General features: G+C 36.2%; 2 protein-coding genes across 2 annotated transcripts; one reads left to right on the top strand and one right to left on the bottom strand.

Moving 5' to 3' along the window:
- Positions 1-8863: 8863 nt before the first annotated feature.
- LOC145603121 (nudix hydrolase 12, mitochondrial-like) lies at positions 8864-13877 on the top strand. The gene is made up of 5 exons (XM_081659252.1): positions 8864-9355; positions 12516-12630; positions 12760-12843; positions 12993-13142; positions 13248-13877. The coding sequence occupies exons 1-5, from the start codon at positions 9285-9287 to the stop codon at positions 13494-13496; spliced, it is 669 nt and encodes a 222-aa protein (XP_081515378.1). The 5' UTR covers positions 8864-9284; the 3' UTR covers positions 13497-13877.
- A 63-nt stretch (positions 13878-13940) lies between these two features.
- On the bottom strand, positions 13941-24761 carry LOC145603120 (chaperonin 60 subunit alpha 2, chloroplastic-like). The gene is made up of 9 exons (XM_081659251.1): positions 24681-24761; positions 24183-24420; positions 23104-23225; positions 22805-23012; positions 22581-22726; positions 19653-19959; positions 18536-18786; positions 16624-16824; positions 13941-14464 (listed from the first exon to the last, which is right to left on the bottom strand). Exons 2-9 carry the CDS (start codon positions 24397-24399, stop codon positions 14177-14179), a joined length of 1740 nt encoding a protein of 579 aa, XP_081515377.1. The 5' UTR covers positions 24400-24420; positions 24681-24761; the 3' UTR covers positions 13941-14176.
- Positions 24762-25706: the final 945 nt, after the last annotated feature.

The raw sequence follows: 25706 nt of genomic DNA, 5'->3' as shown, positions 1-25706 counted from the left end.
TCTTCTTAGTGGAGAGAGGAGTGACACGTGGCGTATATCCTTGATTAGGAACGCCTTTTAATATATAGTATAGATGATTAGGAACGCCTTTTAATATATAGTATAGATATCTAGCTTGCCTTGTAAAGTGAACTCACCAAAACCACAATAAAATATTGCACTTGTAACAACACCAACAAATACGAAGTACATGCAAGAAACATGACTAAAGAGTAAAGACGATAACGGACGGATCTAGACAGATCTCGAATGGTTCCAAATTCATATCCGTTTTTCTAAACTAGATCCAGATTCGGCCCAAAAAAATAACTCAACTTGTTGACTAGACAAATAACAGATTAGCTCAATTTATTTGATAGATGAAGAATGTAGGAAATAATCCCTTGAATGTTCCATAAATGGAAAGTGTATAAATACAAGGTTTACACAAAGCACTAAGCTGTGATTAAGGGGTGTGAACATAAGTATAATAAATTCAACGGGAGAAGGGGAGTGAACCTAGAGAATACACACCTAGAAAATACACAAGTATTTACATAGTCTAATACACCCCCGCAGTCGTAGCGGGAGGTTTATGAACGCTTAGACTGTTCCGGAAATCTTCAAAGAGAACTTGAGGGAGACCTTTCGTGAAAATATCCGCAATTTGATATCGAGAGGGGACATGAAGAACACGGACTTGACCAAGAGCAACCTTTTCGCGCACAAAATGGATATCCATCTCGATATGTTTGGTTCGTTGATGTTGAACCGGGTTGCCGGAGCAATAAACGGCACTCACATTATCACAATACACAACCGTTGCTTTCTTGATAGGACAATGAAGCTCAAGGAGAAGGTTGCGTAACCAACAAGATTCGGCCACTACATTTGCAACCCCGCGATATTCGGCTTCCGCACTAGATTTAGAGATGGTGGGTTGCCGTTTTGCGGACCATGAGATGAGGTTGTCGCCCAAGTACACACAGTAGCCAGAGGTGGATCGGCGGGTATCGGGGCACCCCCCCCAATCCGCATCAGTGTATGATATGAGGCCAGTGATGGAGGAGGGGTAGAGATGAAGACCGAAATCCAAAGTACCTTGAAGATACCGAAGAATGCGCCGCACAACGTGCATGTGCTCCTGTCGCGGGTCATGCATGTATAGACATATTTGTTGAACAACATATGAGATGTCTGGGCGAGTGAAAGTCAAGTATTGCAAGGCCCCGGCAAGACTACGGTAAAGAGAAGGATCATCCACAGGTGGGCCAGAGGTGGAGCTTAATTTTGACTTGGTGTCGACCGGGGTAGCTGAAGATTTGCAGGAAGACATGTTGGCACGGGCGATGATATCTGTAGCATAAGATTTTTGAGAGAGAAAGAGACCACCCTTGTGTCGGGTAACCGAGATGCCGAGAAAGGAACTCAAGGGGCCAAGGTCGGTCATTGCAAATTCCGAACTGAGACTTTTCATGATGGAGAGGCGGAGAGCATTAGATGAGGAAGTAAGAACAATGTCGTCGACATATAGGAGAATGTAGGCAACATCTTTGCCATGGGAGTAGATGAAGAGAGAATTATCGGATTTACTGTGAGAGAATTCGATAGTGGCCACAAAGGAAGCAAAGCGATGATACCAAGCCCTAGGTGCTTGCTTAAGCCCATAGAGCGCCTTGTTGAGAACACAAACATGGCCCGGATTATTTTTGTCACGGAATCCCGGTGGTTGATGCATATAGACAGTTTCGGCAATATCTCCATTTAGGAAGGCATTCTTGACATCCATTTGATGAATAGACCAAGATTTAGAAATTGCAATGCTGAGAACTGTGCGGATGGTAGCCGGTTTGACAACCGGGCTAAAGGTCTCGTCGCAATCAATCCCAACCTGTTGATTCCTGCCATTAACCACAAGACGGGCTTTGTGCCTCTCAAAAACACCATTAACATTCTTTTTATGTTTGAAAAGCCACATACAAGGAATAACATTCACATTATGAGGACGGGGCACCAACTCCCACGTCTTAGTTTTAATAAGAGCATTAAATTCATCGAACATGGCATTTTTCCAATTTGGATCCGATAATGCGGCAATGGGATTTTTTGGCAAGGGGGATGGAGAAGACTGACAATTTAGATCAAAGATGGGTTTGGGCTTAAATATCCCATGAGAACTCCTTGTTTGGACAGACAAGGGAGGGGGATTGGGCCTTCGATGGTGCTGGCCCAGAGAGGAGGTGGCAGTAGTCGTAGCATGAGGAGTGGGCTGGACCTCAGTTGTTTGATTGCTAAAGGGGGAAGTAGGAGAGTGAGGTTGAGTGTTTTGGGCTTCTAAGGAAGTAGAGTCGTGAGAGATTGAAGGGGAGTGAACTGGAGTGGGCCGGTTTGGCGTGAGGCCCAGCTGGTGAGGATTGTGGGTTGGAGGAGTTTGAGCCATAGGAGAAGGAGGGAGAATGTGGGCTGGAGTGGACTGGGCCGGAGGAGATAAGGGAGGAATATGGGAGTGGGCTGCTGTAGATGGGCTCGTAGGATGGAGAATGTGATGGGCCCAGCTAGGATGTAGGCCATCAGTTAGAAAATCATAATCAGAAGGTGTTGGAGTGTTAATTTTGGCGAAAGGAAATTGATTTTCATCAAAAATCACATGACGAGAGATGAGAATTTTTCGAGTAGACAAGTCGTAGCATTTATACCCTCGATGATTGGAAGGGTAACCTAGGAAAACACAAGGTGTAGATCGAGATTGGAGTTTGTTTATTGAGGTAGAGGGAAGAAGGGGGTAACAAAGGCATCCGAACACTTTTAGATGAGAGTATGAGGGATCTTGTTGGTATAGAATTTTTGTGGGAGAGTTATAAGCTAGGAGCTTAGTAGGGAGAATGTTGTGGAGATATGTGGCCATTTGGAGAGCATGATGCCAAAAGGAAGGTGGCATAGAGGAATGAGCTAAGAGTGTGCGGATGATGTTATTGATGGTACGAATTTTCCTTTCGGCTTTACCATTTTGTGGGGAGGTGTGGGGACAAGAAAAGCGAAAAACCATACCATTAGACTCACAAAAATATCGAAAAGAATCATTATCATATTCCCCACCATTGTCACATTGAAAACATTTCACATTTCGTTCAAATTGAGTATGAGCAAGGGCATTGATTTGAGAGAAGAGAGAATACACTTGTGACTTTCTTGCTATTGGGAAAGTCCATAGGAAATTAGTGAAATCATCTAAGAAAAGCACATAATAGTGATGACCGGCACTACTTAATTTAGGGGAAGTCCAAATGTCACTATGCAAAATGTCAAATGGTAAAGTAAACCTAGTATTAGATGGGGAAAAAGGGAGTTTCACATGTTTTCCAAAAATGCAAGAAGAACATACAATAGAATTCAAAACTCTATTACATTCAATAAATTTGTTCTTCTTAAGAGTGCTTAAAATAGACGACCCGGGATGGCCTAGGCGATCGTGCCACAATGAGGAAGAAATGGCAGCAAGAGCGGTGGGTGAAGGGGCGGTAGACATGGTGGAGGTGAAGGGATAGAGATCACCCGAGCTATCACATCTCATACGAATGACTCCCGTCCGAAGGTCCTTCACAGAAAAACCAAACAGATCAAATTCAATTGAAACTAAGTTATCACTAGTGAATTGACGGACGGAAATTAGATTTTTGATAAGGTGTGGGGCGTGAAGCACATTTTTAAGGGAGAAGGGAGGGAGGGAAGCATTGCCATAGCCATAAATCGGGATGCCATTACCATTTCCAACAATAATGTTACGATGATTGCTCAAATTAAAGTAAGACGAGAGAGTACCTTGATGAGAGGTCATGTGGGAGGTAGCTCCGGTATCCATGTACCAATTGTCGTCTGGTTGGTGCAAGGAGAGAGTGTGTAAAGCAGCCTCGACGTCGGTGGGAGCATAACCAACGGAAGAAGGGGCTTGAGCACTAAAAGCTTGCTGCTGTTGTTGTGGTCGAGGACCCAAGATGCCGCCTGGTTGGTTCCTTGGGGTTGCTGGTGGTCGCTGCCAGGAGGAGGTTGGGTAAGGACATGGTGGGGCGGACCACGGAGGAGAAGACCACGCGGCCCAAGGAGGATAGTGCCACTGTCGAGAATTGGCCCATTGCCAAGGAGGAGTTTGTTGATGTTGCTGCTGCGGTTGATTGTACCCACGGCCACCACGCCCTTTGGCGTTCCGGCCGCCATTATTGCGACCTCTGCCGCCGCCGCCGCGACCTCCACCGCGAGTGCTCTGTTTTTGGTGATTGCGGGGAGTGTAATTAGAATCAGAAGAGTGATGCTCGGAGGAGTTGTTCCCCGTAACAAGAAGCGCAGAGCCGGCAGCAGTAGCCTCGTTGGAGGCTTGAATGGCTTGCCGAGATTCTTCCAAGGTAAGCATAGAACGAGCTTTTTGAAACGACACAGGGGGTCTGATTGTTGGAGTATGGCAGCGATGTTATCATATGCTTTGGTGAGACCACGGACAAGCGTGATAACGAGACGGTGGTCGGACACTTTTGCCCCGACATTTGCGAGTTGATCCGCAAGCAATTTGATATGGGTACAGTAAGCAGAAACATTTGGAAAATTGTTTAAATCGACTTGAGAAAATTCCGATTCAAGTTGAACAGCACGATTGGTTTGATTGTCCTGAAATACGTCTTTTACTCTCGCCCACGCCTCCGCGGCGGTGGAATCCGGAATGAGAATTGTGTTGAATAAATCGGTGGTGATAGTGCCGTATATCCATTGAAGAACAATGGCGTCGATTCGGTCCCACAACTCCGGGTCAGTGGTGGCTAGGGGAGTCGATGGTTCGGCTGTGTCAGAGGGAGGGAAGATGTGGTCGGAGACTTGATAGGCACGGGCCTGAATCTTGAAGAGTTCGACCCAGGAGGTATATTGAGACCAATCCATTCCTAAAGTAATAGGAATTAGAGTTTTGATGTTGTTAACCGCAAGAGCAGGGTGAAAAGAGGAAGGTTTTGGTTCTTTTGGAGGGTCACCCATGGTGAGAAGAAGAAGAGGTAGAGTGCGGCTAGAGAGAGAAGGGGAGGAAGATAGAGAGAGAAACCAAGCCTGATACCATGTAGGAAATAATCCCTTGAATGTTCCATAAATGGAAAGTGTATAAATACAAGGTTTACACAAAGCACTAAGCTGTGATTAAGGGGTGTGAACATAAGTATAATAAATACAACGGGAGAAGGGGAGTGAACCTAGAGAATACACACCTAGAAAATACACAAGTATTTACATAGTCTAATAAAGAAAACATCGAGTGAGTCTAGGCGCATAGCGCCTATGGGCGAGCTATGTAAATAGGAGGGTAAGGAAGTAATTTTTGCTGATTCATTTTTTGCTTCTAGAAAAAAGCTTACTCTCTAGTGGTACATTATAATGATCCATTATGTACAATTATGCATGTATAATGTACCACTAAAATATAAGTTGTCTGAGTAGTACATTTTTGTGGACTATTACGAGTGTAGTGGTACTTTTTATCATCCTATAAGTTTTAACTTCTGGAGAAAGCTTACTCTTTAATGGTACATTACTCCATCCGTCCCCTTTTGGTAGTCCCTTATAGACAAATTTTAGTCCCAAAATGTTCACCCCATTTGCTTTTTCCAACAACAATAAATATTAATTTTTTACCAAACTTCTCTCCAATTTGCAACAATACTTGTGCAAATTTATATTTCCCATGTAAATTTTGTTTTTCCGTGTACTTTTATTACTTTCTCTCTCTACTTTTTTGCACATACAATGTCAATTTACTTTTTCAAGGATAGAGTAAAGCAGGGCAGAGCAGAGCAGATTGAAGCAACTATTTTTAAGTACTATTTTTAAGCAGAGTAGAGCAGATTGAAGCAAGGCAGAGTAGAGCAGATTTCAGCAGAGCAAAGCAGCTCTAAAGAACGGGGCCTATAATATACCACTATGAACCATTATACATGTATAATATACCACTAAAGTATAAGTTATCTGAATAGTACTTTTTAATTGCAAATTTGTCATCCTATATTCGCTGAAATCAATAGGCGCTATACAGCAAGACTATTCCATCCACTTTGCGGAAGGCAAAAGATGCATGGGTTTTCTCATGGAGTCATGCATGGTGTGTGGTGAGATTTGACCCAAGAGAAATGAATCCTCTATTGAATTGGTCAACGAAGATGCAATTACGACAATTGATGAGATCGGACATCATTTCTTGGCACATTAAATTTAAATGCTTGTCTTATTTTATATTATCAAATGATGTCTACAAAGCAACATACCATGTATCACAATTAATTTTCTGATATGGAAAAAAAAAAATACTCCATCGGTCCAAATTTAGTGTGCGCCTAATCGAGCCACATATTTTTAGTTGGATCTTTAAATTATGGTTATCAATTGTTATTTTAATCCGAACTTATATTTAATTTAAATGAATATAATGTGAAATCTTAAAAGATGGAATTATTTATAAATAATAATTGGTCTTTGCCGGAAATAAAATGGAACAATCAAATTTTAAAAAATGAAAGAGATAAGTGTACTAGCTAAAATTGGAACATCGTGACAGAAAGAGTATCAATCAGTATATGTTGCTTGTCTAATATAATCAAAGTGAAGTATCCCGTGGAAGTTATCAATGTATCATACATTCATACTAAGAAATGTTTCGTACATAACAACACTACATTTTTTTTTTTTTTTTTTATTTTTTTTTTTTTTTTTTTTTTTTTTTTTTTTTTTTGCGAAAAACAAAATTACAAATTAATAGTCCGCAAGAAAAATGGGGCAAGATGATGATTTTTACCATTGACATCCATTTATGCTTGCATATCCAGAATATGATTTGTCTTCTATCTTTAGAGGACGTTGAAATTATTTATCCGCTATTTACAGTTGGCAATCATATTTACTAAGGCATGGAGAAATTAACAATTTGAGTTTCTCCTTTGCTAGTTGGCATAATGGCATGTAATTTGTATGCTCCAACTTATTAGGGGTAGAATTTTAGATATATTACTTCTTTTATTTCAAAATTAAATATCTCATTCAATGTAAAACTTTGTTTATGGATGGATTGTAAAAAATTGATGTTTCAAAGCTGTACATTGAAATAATTTTAACATACAAGGTTTTTTTTTTTTTTTTTTTTTTTTTTTTTTTTTTTTTTTAATTATTAAGGAAAACAGAGAAATTATGTAACATGAGTATATGTTTCAAAAAAAAAAAGAAGTATCATGAGTATTACTTTTCTTATGTATAAATCACTAACATAGCCAAAGTAAATTTTGTGAATAATGCCAAAAGTATAGGTTATTTTAGATTTTAACACAACACAAAAACCTGAAAATGGTTTTTAACACCTCCATAAAAAAAAAAAAAAAAAAAAATTGATTTTAACACCACACAAATTTCCAAAAATTAGGTATTACACCACTTAACTGATTCCGTTTAAAAATCCCTTAAGTAGGGTCATATAGACACGTGTCGCTTTATTATTGGCTAAAAAATAATAAATAATAAAAGTTAAAAAAAAAGGAAAAAAGAAACAAATAAAAAACCTAAAACTACCCCCAGCCACCCCTGCCCCACCACCGCGCCACCACCGTCATCCCCCAACCCACCCCTGCTGGCGTCAGGCGTCCCAGAGAATCACCCGGCGCCGACGACCCCACCCCCACCCCCCTTTCCCCCGCCAACGCACCCCAATCCCTTCTCTTTCCCCATTTTCGTTTCCCGATCACCACCCTGAAACAACCCTAAACGAGTTTTAGGGTTTCGTTTGGGGTGGTAGGGAATCGATTAAGGGGGGAGGGGGGGAGGAGAGGGAGGGCGTTTCCGGGAGAGGAGGAAGGGGAGGAGGGGAGTTTTCCGGGGGAAGGGGGCATTTAGGTGCAGGTGTCGGGGTGGGGGTCGGGAAACGAAAGTGAGGAAAGGGAAGGGGTGGGGTGCGTTGGTGGGACAAGTGAAGTAAGATTTAGATAACCTACACCCCCTGATTGTCCATTAACATTAAGAAAAAAACAATGCTCCTTCTGTCCCACTTTAGTTGCAACATATTGACTTGACACCTTGTCAATTACATGTTTGACCGTCAATATCTATTACTATACAATTATATAAACTATAAAAAAGTTTATATTAAGAATTTATACATCAAAATAGACCTAACAATATCTTACATGATTACATTAGATTTCATATAATAGCTAAAAAAGATGGTCAAAGTAAGATGTGTAAATAGTATAAAAAGTCAAAATATTGCGAGTAATTTGGGATGGAGAGAGTAATACACTAGTATTAAACTTGCATTTGATCAGACTCTTTTCTAAGATAAAGTTGACCCATAATATAAAGTCATTATAGGAAGCGAAATTACTACTCCATAATAAAAAATAACTAAAACCAAACATAGCTGGTGTAGAACTCACCTAGAAACTCTCTTTAAAAAACACAAAAAACAAACTAAAAAAAAAAACTCATCTTATAACTTTGAAGTCATGAGTTCGAGGCTCACCAACTACATATGCTTGGGAATATATATAAGGATTCCCTTACATCCCCTCCTCTATTCTCAAACAGTTGACCTATGGAGCTTGGTTGACTTGACCTGTGAGAGGTGTCGGTTCAATAAAATCCTTTATCTTAATAAAATTAAAAAAAACAAAAAAACTAAGTACTTATTGTAGTAATTAATAGACACATCAAATCAAATTACTTTATTATGCATTTAAATTAGAGCATGATGCTCTAAGGAGCACTCTGCACCCCCTATTAATAAAATAATCATAAACTTAACCCACCAAACCATCCTTTATATATATATATATGAAGGTCGAAGCCGTGTATTACTCATCATCAGTCGTCTAGTTTGCTCGCTCAAACAATTTATAACTTTTGGTTTCCTTGAAGTTGCCCATTTTATTATTAGTCTACTAATACTCGTTTTTTGGAGCACCTATATATACCAAAGTTTTATCCATCTTTTCATACAAACGGTCCAAAACTAAACTTGTTTCTATTATCTTAGTGGGATGTACATAATACTACTTCGTATGGTATTATCTCTTTCCTTCCTTTAGAAAATCAAGCTAGCTAAGTTTACTTCTCAACCTCATTTTACAATTAACCAATTTTAGAGAGTTTATTATTCCTTTTTTCATAATTCTCTCTTCTATTTTTCGCCGTTTCTGATATTTTCGAGGCTGTTGATGTTATCTCTTTCTCTCTAATCTTTAGAGATTACATCTTATCATCAAAATTTAAACAACTCATTCTTTTTCATTACCTCTTCAATGGCAACTCTAGTTGCACGACAAGGCCGCCATAGACAACTTTACGAGGACAATCGTCGTCTTGTTTCCGGGTATGTCTTCATTTTCGCATCGAATCAATAATTTGTTTCCTTATTTCACCGTATTCGTAATTGTAAATATCTCTTTTTATTCTCGATAAAAAGTTATTCCTTTGCCCATAACCATAAAATGTTCTTTCTGTTTAGACGGTGATTATTCATTATTTAAAAGACGAATTAAAATGTTTAGTAATGATGCGATCTAATTTATGTTGGATTAGTACTAAATCTAGATTCTATATGTTTTAACTGTTTATTTCCGTGTTTGTTTTTTGTTTACCGCGTAGTTTTGGTACGTTATTGTTGAATTAGACGTTGGTGAAGGAGGATGCTCCTTCCTCGTCCCTTCTTTTTTGCTTTGGGGCAAATTGGGAGAGTTGACTTGTCATGATTAAAATATACCTAAAATCTTTAATGATTGTAAGAGGGTAATTATTATTCGTCTATTCGAATGCGCTTTTTAAAATTGGAACGATACAGAAAAGATTTACCATAATCTCTACACGCAACAATGACAATATGAATTGAGAAGAAACAATGATGATTACTCGTCCAAAAAATTAATATTAATATAGAAAATTAAATTAAAGATAGAAGAAATAATTGAATAAGAAATACTTGTAATTCTTCACCCCAAAATAGGTAGTAGTCCATGTATTCCCTATTAATTAGAGAAAGTTATGTGCTAGACATTATACAATCATAACATTCAAATGTCACAATCTATCTTTCAAAAAAAAAAAAAAAAATGTCACAATCTAAAAGGGTGGGATTAACACTCAAAAGAAAAGTAGTATTTAATTTGTGAAAATTTTACTGTGTATATCAATGATTAATGACAATAACAAGCATCCAAAATAGTGTTAGAATACTTTAGAGAAAATAAGTGACATGTATATCGTGAGTAAGAACCCTAAGTTTTTAAATTTAGGGAAAAGAAAAAATACGAAAAAAAAAAAAAATTATGCAAGCAATATTGTATTTTCTACAAAGTATAAATTAAAAAGATTTTTTTACATATTGGTCGGCCAAGCCATTTATTCATAAAATATTTTATGTTACTACTTAAAATTGTTGATCATCCTCATAATATATTTTTCTTTATCATTCGTTTCAGATTACTCGCTATACTTTCTGATGTTTCTTTTCTCATTTTTTTATTGAAAAACTATCTTATAAATTCTTATAATCAAATTATGAGACATTAGGAATACATTTTTTTTCGTTGGATAATTCATTAAGTGGAGTAGAAATTATATAGAAGTCCAAATCAATCAATATACTCATAGTGATCATAGAAAAAAAACGTTCATACTAATTTTTCATATTGTAATCCACATCAGTTTTCCTTAACTTCGTTATCTGCATGGACAAGAAGGAGTTGTTTATATAAAATGACTAGTCTCTTACTTTTAATTAAAATTATAAGATAAGATTAATTATTTTAATTAAAAAAAACGATGACTAATCTTCTTTGTCGTCTACTTTAGTTAAGAATTAAAACAGTGCAATCGATTGAAGATTAAAATATGTGACGAAAAAGTTTATGATGAGACAAAAGAAATTAAAAAAGAAAAAATTATACTGAATTTAATTTACAATTCTATTAAAAAATGAAAATCTAGAAACAAGGCAAACAACACACATTGACAATTTGTCCTTATCCTATGGTGTTGTCCTTTCCATAATAAAATGTCATAAAACTTTTATTATTGTATTTTTTTTGTTGGGAGTTTTCTGTGACACAATATGTACATAGGTGCTATTGTGGTCCCTTTAATAACTCCAATTTGATAAGGATTCATCCCAAACCATACGCTCCTTTCGTGGTCTACTCATCATTTCCACTAGCATTAGATATTGTGTGTGTGTGTTTAATGTTTGACATAGTCTTCAATTCTTCATTGGTAATATGTAACTTTCCGCTGTTGATTGGGTCACTTGGCTTGATCGTTTAGTCATTTTGTTAGTTGTCTTTTTATCCATTTTAGTTGTGTATATTTGCAATACAATTACAGGTGGAAAACTCTTCAGCTTATAAAAACAAATTTAAGGCTTTGATAAGGTCCAAATATGTGTAAACATAAGGTATAAGTCAAGGTTATTAAGATTTAAGAACTTTATTTCACTAAGTTTAGGTGATGATAACACACCATGGATTTGATTGAAAAATTGTTAACTGCTTAGGTGTTTATGTACCAATGAAACACCATTCTAGCAAGGAAATAGTTGCTTCAACTAAAATATTAATCAAACTAAAACTTATTAGCAGTGGTGGAGCCACCTTGAAGCACTAAATCTACTTACTACGAAAATAACAAACTCACTTAATCATATTTGAATCTATCGAATATATAAACTGATAGACTTCAATCATCAGATTAAACTTTTGATTGAATTGGTTCTCTAACTTAATCCTTTCAATAATAGATCATATATCACATGAATTTCTCATTAAAAATTTAATTACATCATATAATTCACACTATTAAAAAAAATAGTAGTTAATATTCCAAATTATTTATGGTGGGGATAATTAAGCTCAATAATAGTCACCAAACATTTAGTTGAGAGGTTTGAAGAGTTGACAACAAGAGATTGATGAATCAAAGATTCATGTCGGAAATCATTAAATTTGTGCGTGGGAAAATAAAAAAACTTATGCAATGGGGCCGTTTACTTTAGCATATTGGTATTTGGTAGTACTAATTTCAGTAGGAATTTCACACCCTTTTGCATGTGCCTTAACGTGGCCTGGTATCCAATTATTTCCCTTCGAATATCTTTTTTTAAAATTGAATGTCTCAATCGGGCAGGTTTTCTTTTCTTTTTTTATTTATTCTTTTCTGATTTTGTATGTCAAGAAATTAGTTAGGAAATTACTAGTAGAGAGACCATTAAATCAAGATGATACGAATCTTTCTTTAATTTATTTAGGTTGGAAGGATCAAATTGAAGAGCTTATATATTATACTTCCTTCGTTTTTGTTTCTATTATGTGTTTGCGCGTGCATGATGTTTTAATGTTAGAATTGAAAATTGCCGATCAATATTGACATATTAAGCAACTTTTTTTTTGGTAGTATTCGAGAAATTTTATATATTTATTTACAATAAACATATGGATTTAATGGCTTCGAATAACATTGGTTTCCTTTATTGGTGTAAACAGATGTATTCCTTATAGATTAAGAGAGGGATGCAAAGATTGTGAATGTAACAAAGAAGATTCTTTAGAAGTTCTAATGGTTACATCACCAAATCGCCACGATCTTGTATTTCCAAAGGTATACCTCCTCTCACACCCCTTTAAGATAAAATCCCATAAAATGGAGAAAGAAACAAAATGGATTGAACTTAAGTACTTAAGTGACTAAGTGAGCTTGTGTCTTATAGTTTGTTGTTATGTGGTGTAGGGAGGATGGGAGAATGATGAGACTGTGCATGAAGCTGCATGCCGCGAAGCCTTTGAAGAAGCCGGTGTTAAAGGAAACCTAAATGTAAGGCTCTACTTAATTCGCCTTCCTCGGAAATTTACGAGGCACCCCTACATACATTATTTGAAAATGCCTGTTGTCTAAGAAAATCACTTTCACTATTAGTGCTTAACTACTCCTTAACTTACAATATCTTCTGTAACTTGTTGCAGACAACGCAATTGGGTGTTTGGGAATTTCGTAGCAAAAGCAGGCAAGCCATAAGCAGCATTGAAGGAGGGTGCAGGGGTTATATGTTCGCTTTGGAGGTTACTGAGGAATTCGAGACTTGGCCTGAACAAGAAAACCATGGTCGACAATGGGTAAGAATCTGATGTTTTTCTTTTTAACTCACCTTCAGTCATTTCTACAGTCACGTAAGACAAGTTCTGTTCTAGAGCTCATCGTCTTCCTATTGATGTTTACAGTTGAACATAAGAGAAGCATTCCGACTCTGCCGCTATGAATGGATGAGAGAGGCATTAAGAGCGTTCCTTGAACTGATGGACACCGATAGGCAGCAGCCAAAGACAACGAGCAGCCAGTTGGGTAGGGAACCCAACGTCACTCTTGCTGCAACGTTATTGCCAGATCGCCAAGTTGCTAAGACTACACCTGCAAATCGTTCCATAAACACTGCAGTTGTTGCAATAACATTTGCAATCGTAGCACCGTGATTAACTTCTCCAATTAGTGTGTCATCAGGCATCTTTTATTGATTTCTTTGTGACTAGTTCCTTGGGAAGATAACAATAACTGTACAAATGAAGGAGCTAGATTTTGAAGAAATCATAGTGTTTCTTAGTGATGTTAAATCTTGGGAGGTAGTGCACAAGATTTGACATCATATTTCTCATCCGTATCACAGCCTTTCGCGTCTTGTAGATGGGGAGAAAAAAAACGAGAAAAAATGTTTCTAAGTCATCATGTTACAAAATTTCGACTTTCTCAAACATTAATAGTTAGCCTTACACTTGATGCATCTTACACTTCTTGGCATTTTAGAAAATTTCTGCCATAGCAATCTGTAATGCTTTCGGTCTTTGAACAGATGAAAATTCGCTAAGAATATACTCTGTAATATGTATAAAGCATGAAAGTTCGCACTAAAGCCAAATATATCTAAGCAACATATCATTACTGCAATAGTCTACAATTTACAGTAGAAAATTCACTAAATGACCAAGTCAGTAAACACATGCCTATTAAAAATTGGATGAATAGATTGAAAGCGAAAAAATTCAACCTATTCAACCTACATCTCTGTATGTAAAAAGGCTAATCAGGAATTTTCTAGCATGGAAATACAAAACAAAATTATTAACCACCTACAAAATTCTTTTGACCCCTTCATACTTCAAGGAGATATTCCTGGAATATGAGGAACAAGAGGTTTGGGTTCCTTAATTTTATCAACTAATATAGCTTGAGTTGTTAGGACAAGCCCTGCAATAGAGACAGCGTATTGCAAGCCACATTTTGTGACACGGCAAGGGTCAATTATACCAGCATCAATGAGATCTTCGAATTGTCCAGCCATTGCGTTGTATCCAAATCGCCAATCAGAAGTACGTATCTTATCTACTACTACTTCCCCATCAACTCCAGCATTCTCCGATATAGATTTGGCAGGTGCAAGGAGTGCCTGAAATTCGTAATTAACCAACTTTAGCAATGGATGGCTTTTGGACTGTCTCACATCAAAACTACTAACAAAAGACAGTCGTATGAAATTCTAATGATAGAAATACCAAATATTACTGTCAGCAGAATTCTCAAGAAGACTAATGAGCAAAACCAGAACAATATTTGACCCGAGTTTTTTTTTTTTTTTAATTTTTTTTTTTTATTACGAAATTGTAATCATGGTTAAATTAAAAGACACAGGCTGACTGGCATATCTACAAAATACAGCACCGGTACAATACATGCGTTATACTAAAATAAGAGAGGAGCACTGAAATTTACCAGCTAGTTGAAAGTTTATGTAAAAAGCTGAAAATCACTTGGGTCCAACGGTAGTAAGTCATAATAATATAGCTATTAAAGTTGTTAAATGGACAACTACATTAACACACACGGGCAACATGAACTGCAGCCAACAACAAAAAAGCTTACTAATGCTGGGATTTTAAACAAAGCAATTTTCATAGAGTCTGAGGCAATGTTCTAGGGTTACCAAACTCTCAGAAAGGGAAGTTATCCGGAGACTTTCTTATTTGCGGGGCCGATAAACAGCAATGAGAGTAGAAACACAATAACTTCCCAATTAAAACCCATGCCCTTGTCGGTAACTTTCTCCTTTTACTCTACACCACAAACCCTTATCGACAACTTTCCCCTTGCATATTTCTCAACATTAAAGTAATCAACATTTCATCGCACATAATAAAACTGAACACAAGCAAGATCATTCATCATTTGCAAAGCACTGTCAATGTCACATGTTGACAGGCACAAATTCATAGGGAACTTTCCTGCCAAACTTTGTATACAGCAGGTAGCCAGTGAAGATGCAGCTTCACAGCCTGATAAGTAATCTCTAGCCCAAATTGTTATCTAATTCGAAAAGGTTAGCAATAGGTATGTTGAATCTACCACTTTAAATCAAGAGATTTGATCATAGCCTGACCATTATTTACACAGACTGTTCTGCATTTCTCTTCCCAATCTAAGCTACTTAATTTCTACACTCAACAACCCATTTGTCGGTTTGTCCTATAGCGAGCCCTGCTGGAGAATATACCTCTCTAAGCTCTCAACTCAATGTCCTATTCTATTGCATCCAAAATCCATAACGCTTGCTTCAACTCAGATCATCAGCAAAAAACTTGATGTATCAGACTAATCTCTTAAGACTAGGAATTATATTCAAAGTCACTACAGATAGCACTACTGAAGACATGCATACACAGCACAAAATAGGCAAGGAGTAAAAGCATCCTCTAGCCTTAGCTTGTGCTTCCCATGAAATTTCCCACATAAGAAATTATTGAAAAGAAGAATGTTCCTACATGAAATGACAAGATGAACAAGATAAATAAGAGAGCTTATAAATAAAATTTACGCAAATCAAGCTTTATCATTACACCCAAAGACATGCATCAACTTGTAATTCTTCACAAATTCATGAACTAAATCACATCATGCAAAAGCCTGTCAAGGCTTAATGAAGGACGGTTCCTTTAAGTCATCCAAAACACCCAACCCAAACTAAAAAAAAAAAAGAAAAAATTAGGGGAAAAAAAAAAAATCCCCTTCAAATTCCCAGAAGGAGCTTTAGAGATGAATTTGTACACCATACTAGGCTTTAGTGACAGCTTTTAATGTCATCCAAGACACATAAGATCTACTTCAATTCCCTAAAGGTGCTTATTAATATAGAATTTGTACACCATACTATACACAAGAGAAAAGCCCGTGATTGGCAAGGAGCTATTATATGTAAGAGCTTATTTGCCAAGTTGATGTCAGCTAACTTTTTCATTTTATATTTGAGATTTCTCAATAATGATCATGTGAAGAGCTTCTATGATTTCTGGATATAAAAAGAATATAATGATGAAAAGTAATTAAATTAATTGATACAAGAAACTATTAAAACAAGATCAAATTTACTGCAGATCCTGAATAGAATTCACACCAAACAAATAAATAAATATGTAACAAAATGATCAGTAAAAGGGGAAAATATCCACAAAGAAAGGTGATAAACAAGAGGTTATACTTGTAGACCATCTTTAACTTTATTAACACGGCTAAAATTAGTCAAGAAAGACTGAAAGCGAGTAGCTGGAGCAATACCTTTCTTATTATGTCAGCTCCGATAAGTTCATCCATATCTTTCCAGGAAGATGTAATTGTGGCAATCTCTTCCGAAAGATGGATATAAGTTGCACCACCACCGGGAACAATTCCTTCATCCATGGCAGCAAATGTGGCATTTTTTGCATCCTCAATTCTAAGCTTACGATCCTCAAGTTCTGTCTCAGTGAAAGCTCCAACCTGAATTTAACACAAATTACTTGATCATAAAAAATAATTCACTGTATCAACTAAATATTAGAGCTTCATAGTACATTCAGGATAATAGGATACATAGATATAATATGGCTTGCATCCATTTTAAGTACCCTATTCTACTACACTAGTATTGGAATGAAATGTCCAGACTGAACACGTTACATGCCAACTTCTGACATAAGAAAACTAATGAATATTTATTGGATAATTAACCTCGATGAAAGGTTAATATTATTTTACTAAATATTGCTTTTGTAATTCAAACTTATTCACTTAAGATAAATGATATAATTTTTCATAGAATATCTCAACCATGAAAAAAAAAATGCAATGATGTTACAGTTTCCAAACAAACACCACTCAAATAGAATTGCCACTTTGCTCAAGTGCTCCTCTTACATTATCAAATTTTTTTCTTTTTTAAAAAAAAAAATACACATCCTTTGTCCCTCACAATTTCCACTAAATAAATGAGCTTTAGTGCCCAATCATGATATATATTGTGAGCATGGAAAGCATCGAGGATAGTGATAAACAAGACTTGCTTTGAGTTTTGCAAATGACTAGGAATCTTGCCTTTTGGGTACTTAGTTATTCACATCTTGTCAAAAAAGTAAAAGCTTACCTATAGTCAATGTAAGCCTCTTGTGGAGAAGATCAAAAGCAAAGCTCAACATTATCCTGCTAGCTTACTATATCCTATGCTGGAAGACTTCAGTTGATAAAAGAGTGTTGCATATAGCATGCAAAATCTTTTATGCCAACTCTTTATTCTTTTGATGAAGGTTCTTAAAGGGGCTGAATGAGCCAAATTGTTGACTTTTTTTATGAAGTAACTGCTACTAGTAAGACTCTTGTTGCTTGGGAGGTGTGTCTTCCTAGGTCAGTTGGTGGCTTAATGTCAAGAATCTGTATTAGTGGAAACACAGCTGTTACAAAACCAATTTGAGCTTTAACTTTAAACACAGAAACAATGGGTTTGATGGGTGCAGAACTATTAGAATGAGTCCACTCTGGGAACCTCAATTTAAAGAAGATTTTCTGACAAGCAAGGACATCACAGATATGTGCCATGGTCAGACTCTTTGGGAAAAAACAGAAAAAGTCAGGGATTTGCTTTACTGAAAAGTGCTGTGGAAGTGAATATTTTGCAGCAAATTAGCAGGCCTGTAGTGTTTGTTTCTGATTGATTAGCACTACAGGACTGATTAGCCAAAGCAAATAGATTTCAAAAAAAGGAATGTGCAATGCTCTGGTAGTGAGGGGTCATTTTTCTAATATGCCAGCAGGCACAATGAAAAGACAACAGCTGCCAGTTTCTTGATGAGCTTGTGTCTGCAATATTTCAATGCTGATCACATTATAATATTGTTGAGCAATTATTTTTTGACTATTTATGTGCCTGTGGGTTCAGCGTTGGTAACTGTTTTGAACTTGCTGCACATGCTCACCTAGGAAAGGGACACTGGTTTCTGTTTTCTGTTTTCTTAGCTTCTTTTTATCATGGTTAGTCCTTAATATGTTATACTGTTTATTTTTACTTTAGTTAAGAACAAAGCCCGTGAAATGTTTCCTAGCAGGTAATGGAGGTTGATGTACTATCATTGCTTTTTAGTTGTTACCTTACACAAGTAAAAAGTATCAACTGATTAGCACAACCCTAATGAATACACACTAACATCTACTTACCAACCTTAATAACTGCCACACCACCAGAAAGCTTAGCGATTCTCTCTGCAAGCTTCCTAGAGAGATGAGAGCTCTCTGTTTCAGCTAAATCCTTCTTAATCTGCGAAACCCTTGCTCGAATTTCAGCTTTTGTGGAAGGGTCTGAAACAATAGTGGTGGAGTTATTTGTTATAATCACTTTTCGAGCTATACCAAGTTGGTCAGAGGTAGCATCTCTTATGCTCAGACCCAGATCCCCTGACAAAAAATCACCACCTGAAACCAACATGACAAGAAATATAACTTCAGAAATAAGATTAAGCATTAATAATAAGATACTGTTCCAAGAACAGTATTATATGTACAATTCTGCTTGTGTTATTATGCCCTGATATATGTCAAATACAATAGAGTGGGAATTAAGGCTAAGAACAATAGAGGATACTATTAATCATCTAGAATACTACATCAAAGTATTCAGCATTAGAAATATAAATGCCTTTCCTCTCATCTCATCGCCATTCTCCAACTCAGATGTTGAATTGAATTGTACTCTACCTCAGGATTTCCATACTGGAGCCACAAAATTATTAATGAAATATAAATCATATTTAAGGTAGTCATGTATAAGAGAAACTGACAGAAGTCACAGAACCGTTGAGAATCAAAAGAATGTCTCCTAGTTTCAACCCAAAGACATGTTATGTGGACGTGAATAGAATTGCTTGCAAACAGTTAGGACATAGGAATCACATTCTAAGATATTTCTATTTATCATTAACCCCAATGCCTAAATTATAGATTAAATGGAAATTATAAGAGGTTATTTAACAAGACTTGCCCAAACAATATATAATAATAGAGCCAAGTAACAAAATTAGCAATTTAATTTTTATACTTAGTCCTTTTTTTTTTTTTTTTTTTTTTTTTTTTTTTTATACTTATTGTTGGAACATGCTATGTTGAGCTGAGTTATTTTCATCAAGCCAAACTCATGATTATTAAGGTCAAGGCGAGGTCTAGTTCAAGATTGGATTTGGTATGATTTAATCAAGCCAAGCCCAGCAAAGTTAAATTTGGTTAGGCTAGGTTCATGACCAGCCCTATTTACAACTAAGACAGTAGGTTTTATGTACTTTTACCTGTCATGAGAGCAATATCCTGTAGCAAAGCTTTTTTAGCATCCCCAAACCCAGGACATTTGACAACAGCTGCTTTGACAAGTCCTTTGTTTTTATTTACAATCAGTGTTTCCAATACTTGATTTGAGATATCCTCAGCAATGATCAGTAAAGGTACACTTAGTTGAGCAGCCTTTTCTAACAAGGGAACAATTTCTTGCACTGTTGATATTTTTTGATCAGTTACCAGAACTTTGGCATTATCAAACTCTACTGTAGATTTGTCCTGATTTGTTATAAAATGAGGTGACATATATCCTTTGTCAATCTGTGAAAAAAAGCAATCGATCATTAAAAAAGCACATAAACTGAAGTTAATAGAATTCAAATATGTACACATCAAGACTCAAGAGATACTATCCTTCAACAGAAATAGCCCAATTAAAAATAGCTGCCAAGAAAAGCAACACTTAGAGAGATTTCACATTTATAAACTATAAGACATTTCTCAGCCTCGGTGCAATGACGACAATCCTGCTGTTGGCTAGATTTGAGAAGCCGGTTTATTTGAAAAGTGGTTGCACTCAATACACAAGTTCCATAGTTTTTCTTACAGATTTTCTTATTACTCCCTAAAAAAAAAAAAGTCTAGTTGGAATCTTCTCAATGAATACTTTGTTAAAATTCAATTGTAATAAAGTATACTTATTGATAATAAAGATATAATTGGTCAAAGTTCTGCTTCGACACATGCCTGGTCTACAAACAGAGGGAGTAACAGGAAATAGCCTATAACATGTAAGGGAACATGACAAAAGAACCATGATTTTTAGCTTTGGTACAGTGTACTTCATGAAGGCTCATGAGATTAAAAGTCTACCAATATAGGTTGCAATTATTCTCGGTGTTCAGTAAATTAAATGTTTGGGTGAACAATCCCAAAAATTAGTAAACGATTTTATTGGGTACCTGAGTCGTTTTGTAGGCATGATATAGAGAGATGAATTTAACCTTTGAAATATCAAGTTAATGCTAAAATCTGAAGATATGAACTTTGATTTCTACATCAACTAATCACAATTTGAGAACTAAGATAAATAATCTAACACCACACCACGCCCCCCCCCCCCCCCCCCCCTTCCAATTAAAAAGAAAAAAAATTATCTATTAAATGAAGAATAAAGTACGAAAACAGTAAGTTTTATATTCTCCTAAAATCAATCAATCCACTGACTTCATCACATATATACAGAGGTACACAGACACTTCTTATTTCTTAAACCATAAAAACCCCTATTTACCACTTGATACAGCCCTTAATCGATAGAAGTTTGACTAAGATTGATTTCAGAGCCTTTCTGGCAAATCAGGCGACAAAGTAGCTCCATAGAACACGTGTACCAATGTTAAGTTCCAGCTAAGTGGTTGAAAGTCTGATCTCTTGCCTATCTTAGGACCACAGAGGCCACCAAATTGGTGCTGATTTCTAATGTTGTATTTTGCTCCCACTAAAAAAAAAAAAAAAAAAAAAAAAAAAAAAAAAAAAAAAAAAAAAAAAAAAAAAAAAAAACTCTTCTCAGGAATGCTAACAGACATTAGTGGTGACTGCTAAGTTCTTTGGTGCCTCTCAAACCTTATTTAGAGCTCCAAATTTCTCCCAATTGATCCAAGAATCCAAGATCACCTCCATAACCAATCAAACCTTATTGTCCCAACACTCATTTGATCAAAAAATCTAAGAAATATGCCAAAAACATGCAGAAAGAAGGGAAAACTAAATACAAATCGAGCCAATAATGCCTCAAATTTTTAACCAAGAATGCAAGAAACTTTATTTGGTTCAGTGTTCAAAATTGAGATGAACATTCCTACATCAAACCCTCTCTCATAAACATACATTCCATTAAATTTTTTGAAGCAGAAACCAAGTATGTGAACACTTCATTCATTAAGACATTTAAACTTTTGAACTTTAGCTACTTGGAGAAAAGAAATCTCCTAAAATCAACAAGCTCACTCAGTCCTAACGAACCAAATACTTCAATGATGAGACACCAAGAAATCCCCACATGACTTCTAAATCAAGCTCCTTCAGTCCCAAGATTTCTTATATCTTTGATACACATGCGAAGCAGGAGAATGATAGCCTATAAAGGTTGCCAATGTAAAGATAACCAATACAGGTTGACCATCAACCCAAGAGGATGCTTATCATCATATCACCCGTATTCCAGAAAAATGTTTAATTCTCTATGCATTCAAGCATTCCGCCATGGAAGGAATATATAATTTATGCTTTGCAACACGCACCCCAAGTTTATGACATAAATCAAATCATTCACACTCAGCAAGTTGCTTTAACAACATTACTCACTAAATGAAGTTCAAAATAAATAAGAGACCAAGGTAGAGGAGTGGCAAACTGGGGAGAAGGTAAGCGAAGATCAATAGGGTTTCTCTTTCTCTCCTATAAACCCCCACCACTTTTTTGTTTCATAATCTAGAGATAGCAAGGATCAAACACAAATTTGTGTCCATGTTGTGTTGCACTCAAATTATTTCTATGCCAACATAACATGGCCATAAGATTTAATTGAATGTCAACCAACAATCAAGGAGGGGTAAAAGCAGCTTGATGTTTATGAGCATGGGTATGATAAGGATTTTGGGAGAGATGAGAAGAGCACACAAAGGGGAGGGTTTCAAGAGCTGGGAAAGAAATGGAGCAAATCTCCAACCCTCAACACGACCGTTAACGCGATCGCAACTACATTCACGTCTCCAAGATTTTTTTCTATGCATGTGACTAATGAAACACACACAAAAAGTGAGAGAAAAGAGTCTACTACAAACAGCCAGCTATCATCTTATCACTCCTTGCATGAAACTGGCGCACAGAACAATTATTTATTTTGGGCAGTAAAATACACAAAATGAAGCAGCACAGACCTTCATTCCTTCTTCAACAATTATGTAAGTTTCAGAAGTTGAGGAAGACTCAATAGAGATAACACCATCAGCCCCAATCTTGTCAATGGCTTCAGCAAGAATACTCCCAACAAAGTCATCATTTCCAGAAGAAATTGAAGCCACGGCTGCAGGCAACATATATAATTTAATATTAAAACATTTTCAAATAAAATATATTTACATAAAACCTTGAAAACATTCACCTCGTATATCATCTCTCCCCTTGACAGGTATACTACGCTTCTTCAAAATTTTGACTAGTTCTTTAACAGTCTTTTCCATTCCTCTTCTCAAACCACTAGGGTTAGCACCAAATGTAATAGCCCATAACCCATATTTTATCATTTCTCGAGCTAAAATTATTGCTGTTGTTGTACCATCACCAGCTGCATCATTCACCTTAGATGCGACCTGTATGCACACTAAAATGCATGCCATATACTATTACCAGCACAGAAATAACTTTAAAGCGTAAAGAATCAAACAAACAACTATCTATCACCTCTTGAATAAGCATTGCTCCTGCATTCTCAATTGAATCTGCAAGTTCTATAGCCTTTGCAATTGTAACACCATCATTAATTACTTTCAAACTTTTTGAATCCGAAAGAATCACATTACGCCCTGATAAAATAGCATTAATTGAAAATCAATTTAACTATATTCGGAATAATCTACAAATAAGCAGGATCAATTCATATTACAAGAAATCATATTCGTTAATTGAGGCATATGATGATACCAGTTCATATGCTTCCTAGCTAGTCCTTTTTACTCCTTTAGACATTTTACAAAAGCTCCATCATCTAATCACTTGAGAAAATCAAGGCGAATATGTGATGATCACTATGAATAAAGAATTATTTGAAAATCAATCATTAACAAAAGAAAAGCGTAATACCTATCTCACCAATTCCCTTTTTCTCACCAGCCCTTAGCCCTAACACCTAACCCACTAATCATTTTCTCCTTTCCTTCCACCACTCAAATGTCTAACTGGCCTCTAAGCTCATGACACCAATATGTTCTTCATGGCCTCTTACATCAACCAATAAGATGTTCGTACTCAATACCGACAAATATCACAATCTAGGCAAGCTTGTAACAAATATAATCAAACAACACAATAGGAGAAACCAAGGCAAGTGTCCCTTAATCTACCTATACTACTTCTAGATACCAGAGACTACATGATTACTAGAATTGAATACGCTACAAGTTATGAATTCTCTTAAGGCTGTTACACTTATTAACAACACAACATGGTAACACATTTTTGCTGAGCTAAAAATATTAGTATTTCATATAAGAATGTCTAGTCCGTAAAGCTGAATCGTATTCACTGCTTGTGAACAAACATATTGCCCTTTACATATTCTAATGTCAAATACTATGACATGGTTAATAATGCACGAGGCTGACCCCTGAAATGCTGTACAATGTAACATTGGTCCCTCAAAAATAAACACCGGTTGTCACTTCTCATAAGCATAAGCGCATCAAGATAAAAACCCGGAAGAGTTAACAAGAAGCAAATTGATAACAAGGCACGGGACCTAAGGAAATGTAATGTAAGTATACCTCTGGGTCCTAAGGTCACTGAAACAGCATCAGCAAGCTTATCGATACCGGTTTGTAGAGCCTCTCTACATTTCGTATCGAAAACAATCCTTTTCGGCCCAGCTCTTACAACGAAACTGTTTCTCAGACACCCGGCCCGTACCTTAGCCAGGGCAGGAGGGGTAGCCACCCTGGAACCACGGAGAAAAGGTCCGGTGTTACACTTCCATCCTAACATTATAGAGTTATATGCAAATTCCTGCAACACATTAGCAACAAAAAGTGACTCAATTATCAAATTAAGCTCCAAATTCACATAAATTCTTTCCGCTTAAGAATATCAACAAAATAGTTCTTTATAATGTTGCATAATTTCAGTAAAAACAACCAATAGTTCAGTAATCCACTTTAGAAGAACCCTAAATTTGATTATACTGAATTAAATTAACGATAAACCCATTATAGGGAAATTGATATTCAAAGATTTCCAAAAACAAATAAACGTAGAAGACATCTTACCTCAGAAGCTGCTTCAATGGCAGGGAGAAAGCTCTGAAGCTGCTTCAATGGAAGAGAGAAAGGGAGTGATAGATAGAGAGGTGCTATGCCGCTTTGTCCAAGCACAGGGGTAACATCGGTAATTCACAACTTTTTAAAATTTAAGCAACTGTATGTAGATACTTTCTACGTATGTAGATACTTTCTACGTATGTAGATACAGATATAAAAGTTAGGAATTTTGTGTTAGGAGTTTTGCGATACGATTGTGGATTTATTTTGTATTCTGAATTTAACCCTAATAATTTGGCTTTACAGTAGAATACCATTTGTGGGTGTAAGTAATTTAGCATTTTACTTGAATTTAGGGTTTTAATGTGGATTGAATTATTCGTTAATCTTGCATATGGGTTAATTATTTGAGTGAATTTTGCTTGTAATATTGAATGGTTAGAGTTTTCCATGAATTTCGGTATATATTAGTGGGAATGGGATGTTTTGAATGCAATATTGTTGTGAATTATTTGTCATGAAATAGTTTGTTTCTTTAGGTTTATGTGGTTTGTCAATGCATGTGGCACTTGAGTTTATTCCTTGAGCTAGTTTATTCCTTGAACTAGTTTAAGCCTTGAACTTGAACTATGCTATTTACTGATTGCAGTTACATGTGAGTTTTCCATGAATTTCGGTACATATAAGTGGGAATGAGATGTTTTGAAGGCAATATCGTTGTGAATTATTTGTCATGAAACAGTTTTCTTGAAGTTTATTTGGTTTGTCAATGCATGCGGCATTTGAGTTTATTCCCTGAATTTGTTTAAGCCTTGAACTAGGTTAATCCTTGAACTTGAACTATACTATTTACTTATTGCGGTTACATGTGAGTTTGTTAATTCGTGATTGTATGTGAAATGAATGATCTGATTGATTTGTTGAGTACTTGAATAGAAGGATGGTGTATGTGGTGCTGATGGTTGTGTTATTTGTTGTTGGTTAGGTAAAAATGTGAAAAAGGGAGTTGTTGGTAAAGGTATAGTTAAAGGTGAT

This window comes from Chenopodium album, chromosome 21 (genome assembly GCF_948465745.1).
Source record: "Chenopodium album chromosome 21, dcCheAlbu1.1, whole genome shotgun sequence".
NCBI lineage: Eukaryota > Viridiplantae > Streptophyta > Magnoliopsida > Caryophyllales > Amaranthaceae > Chenopodium > Chenopodium album.
This window is presented reverse-complemented; position numbering and strand designations above follow the sequence as displayed.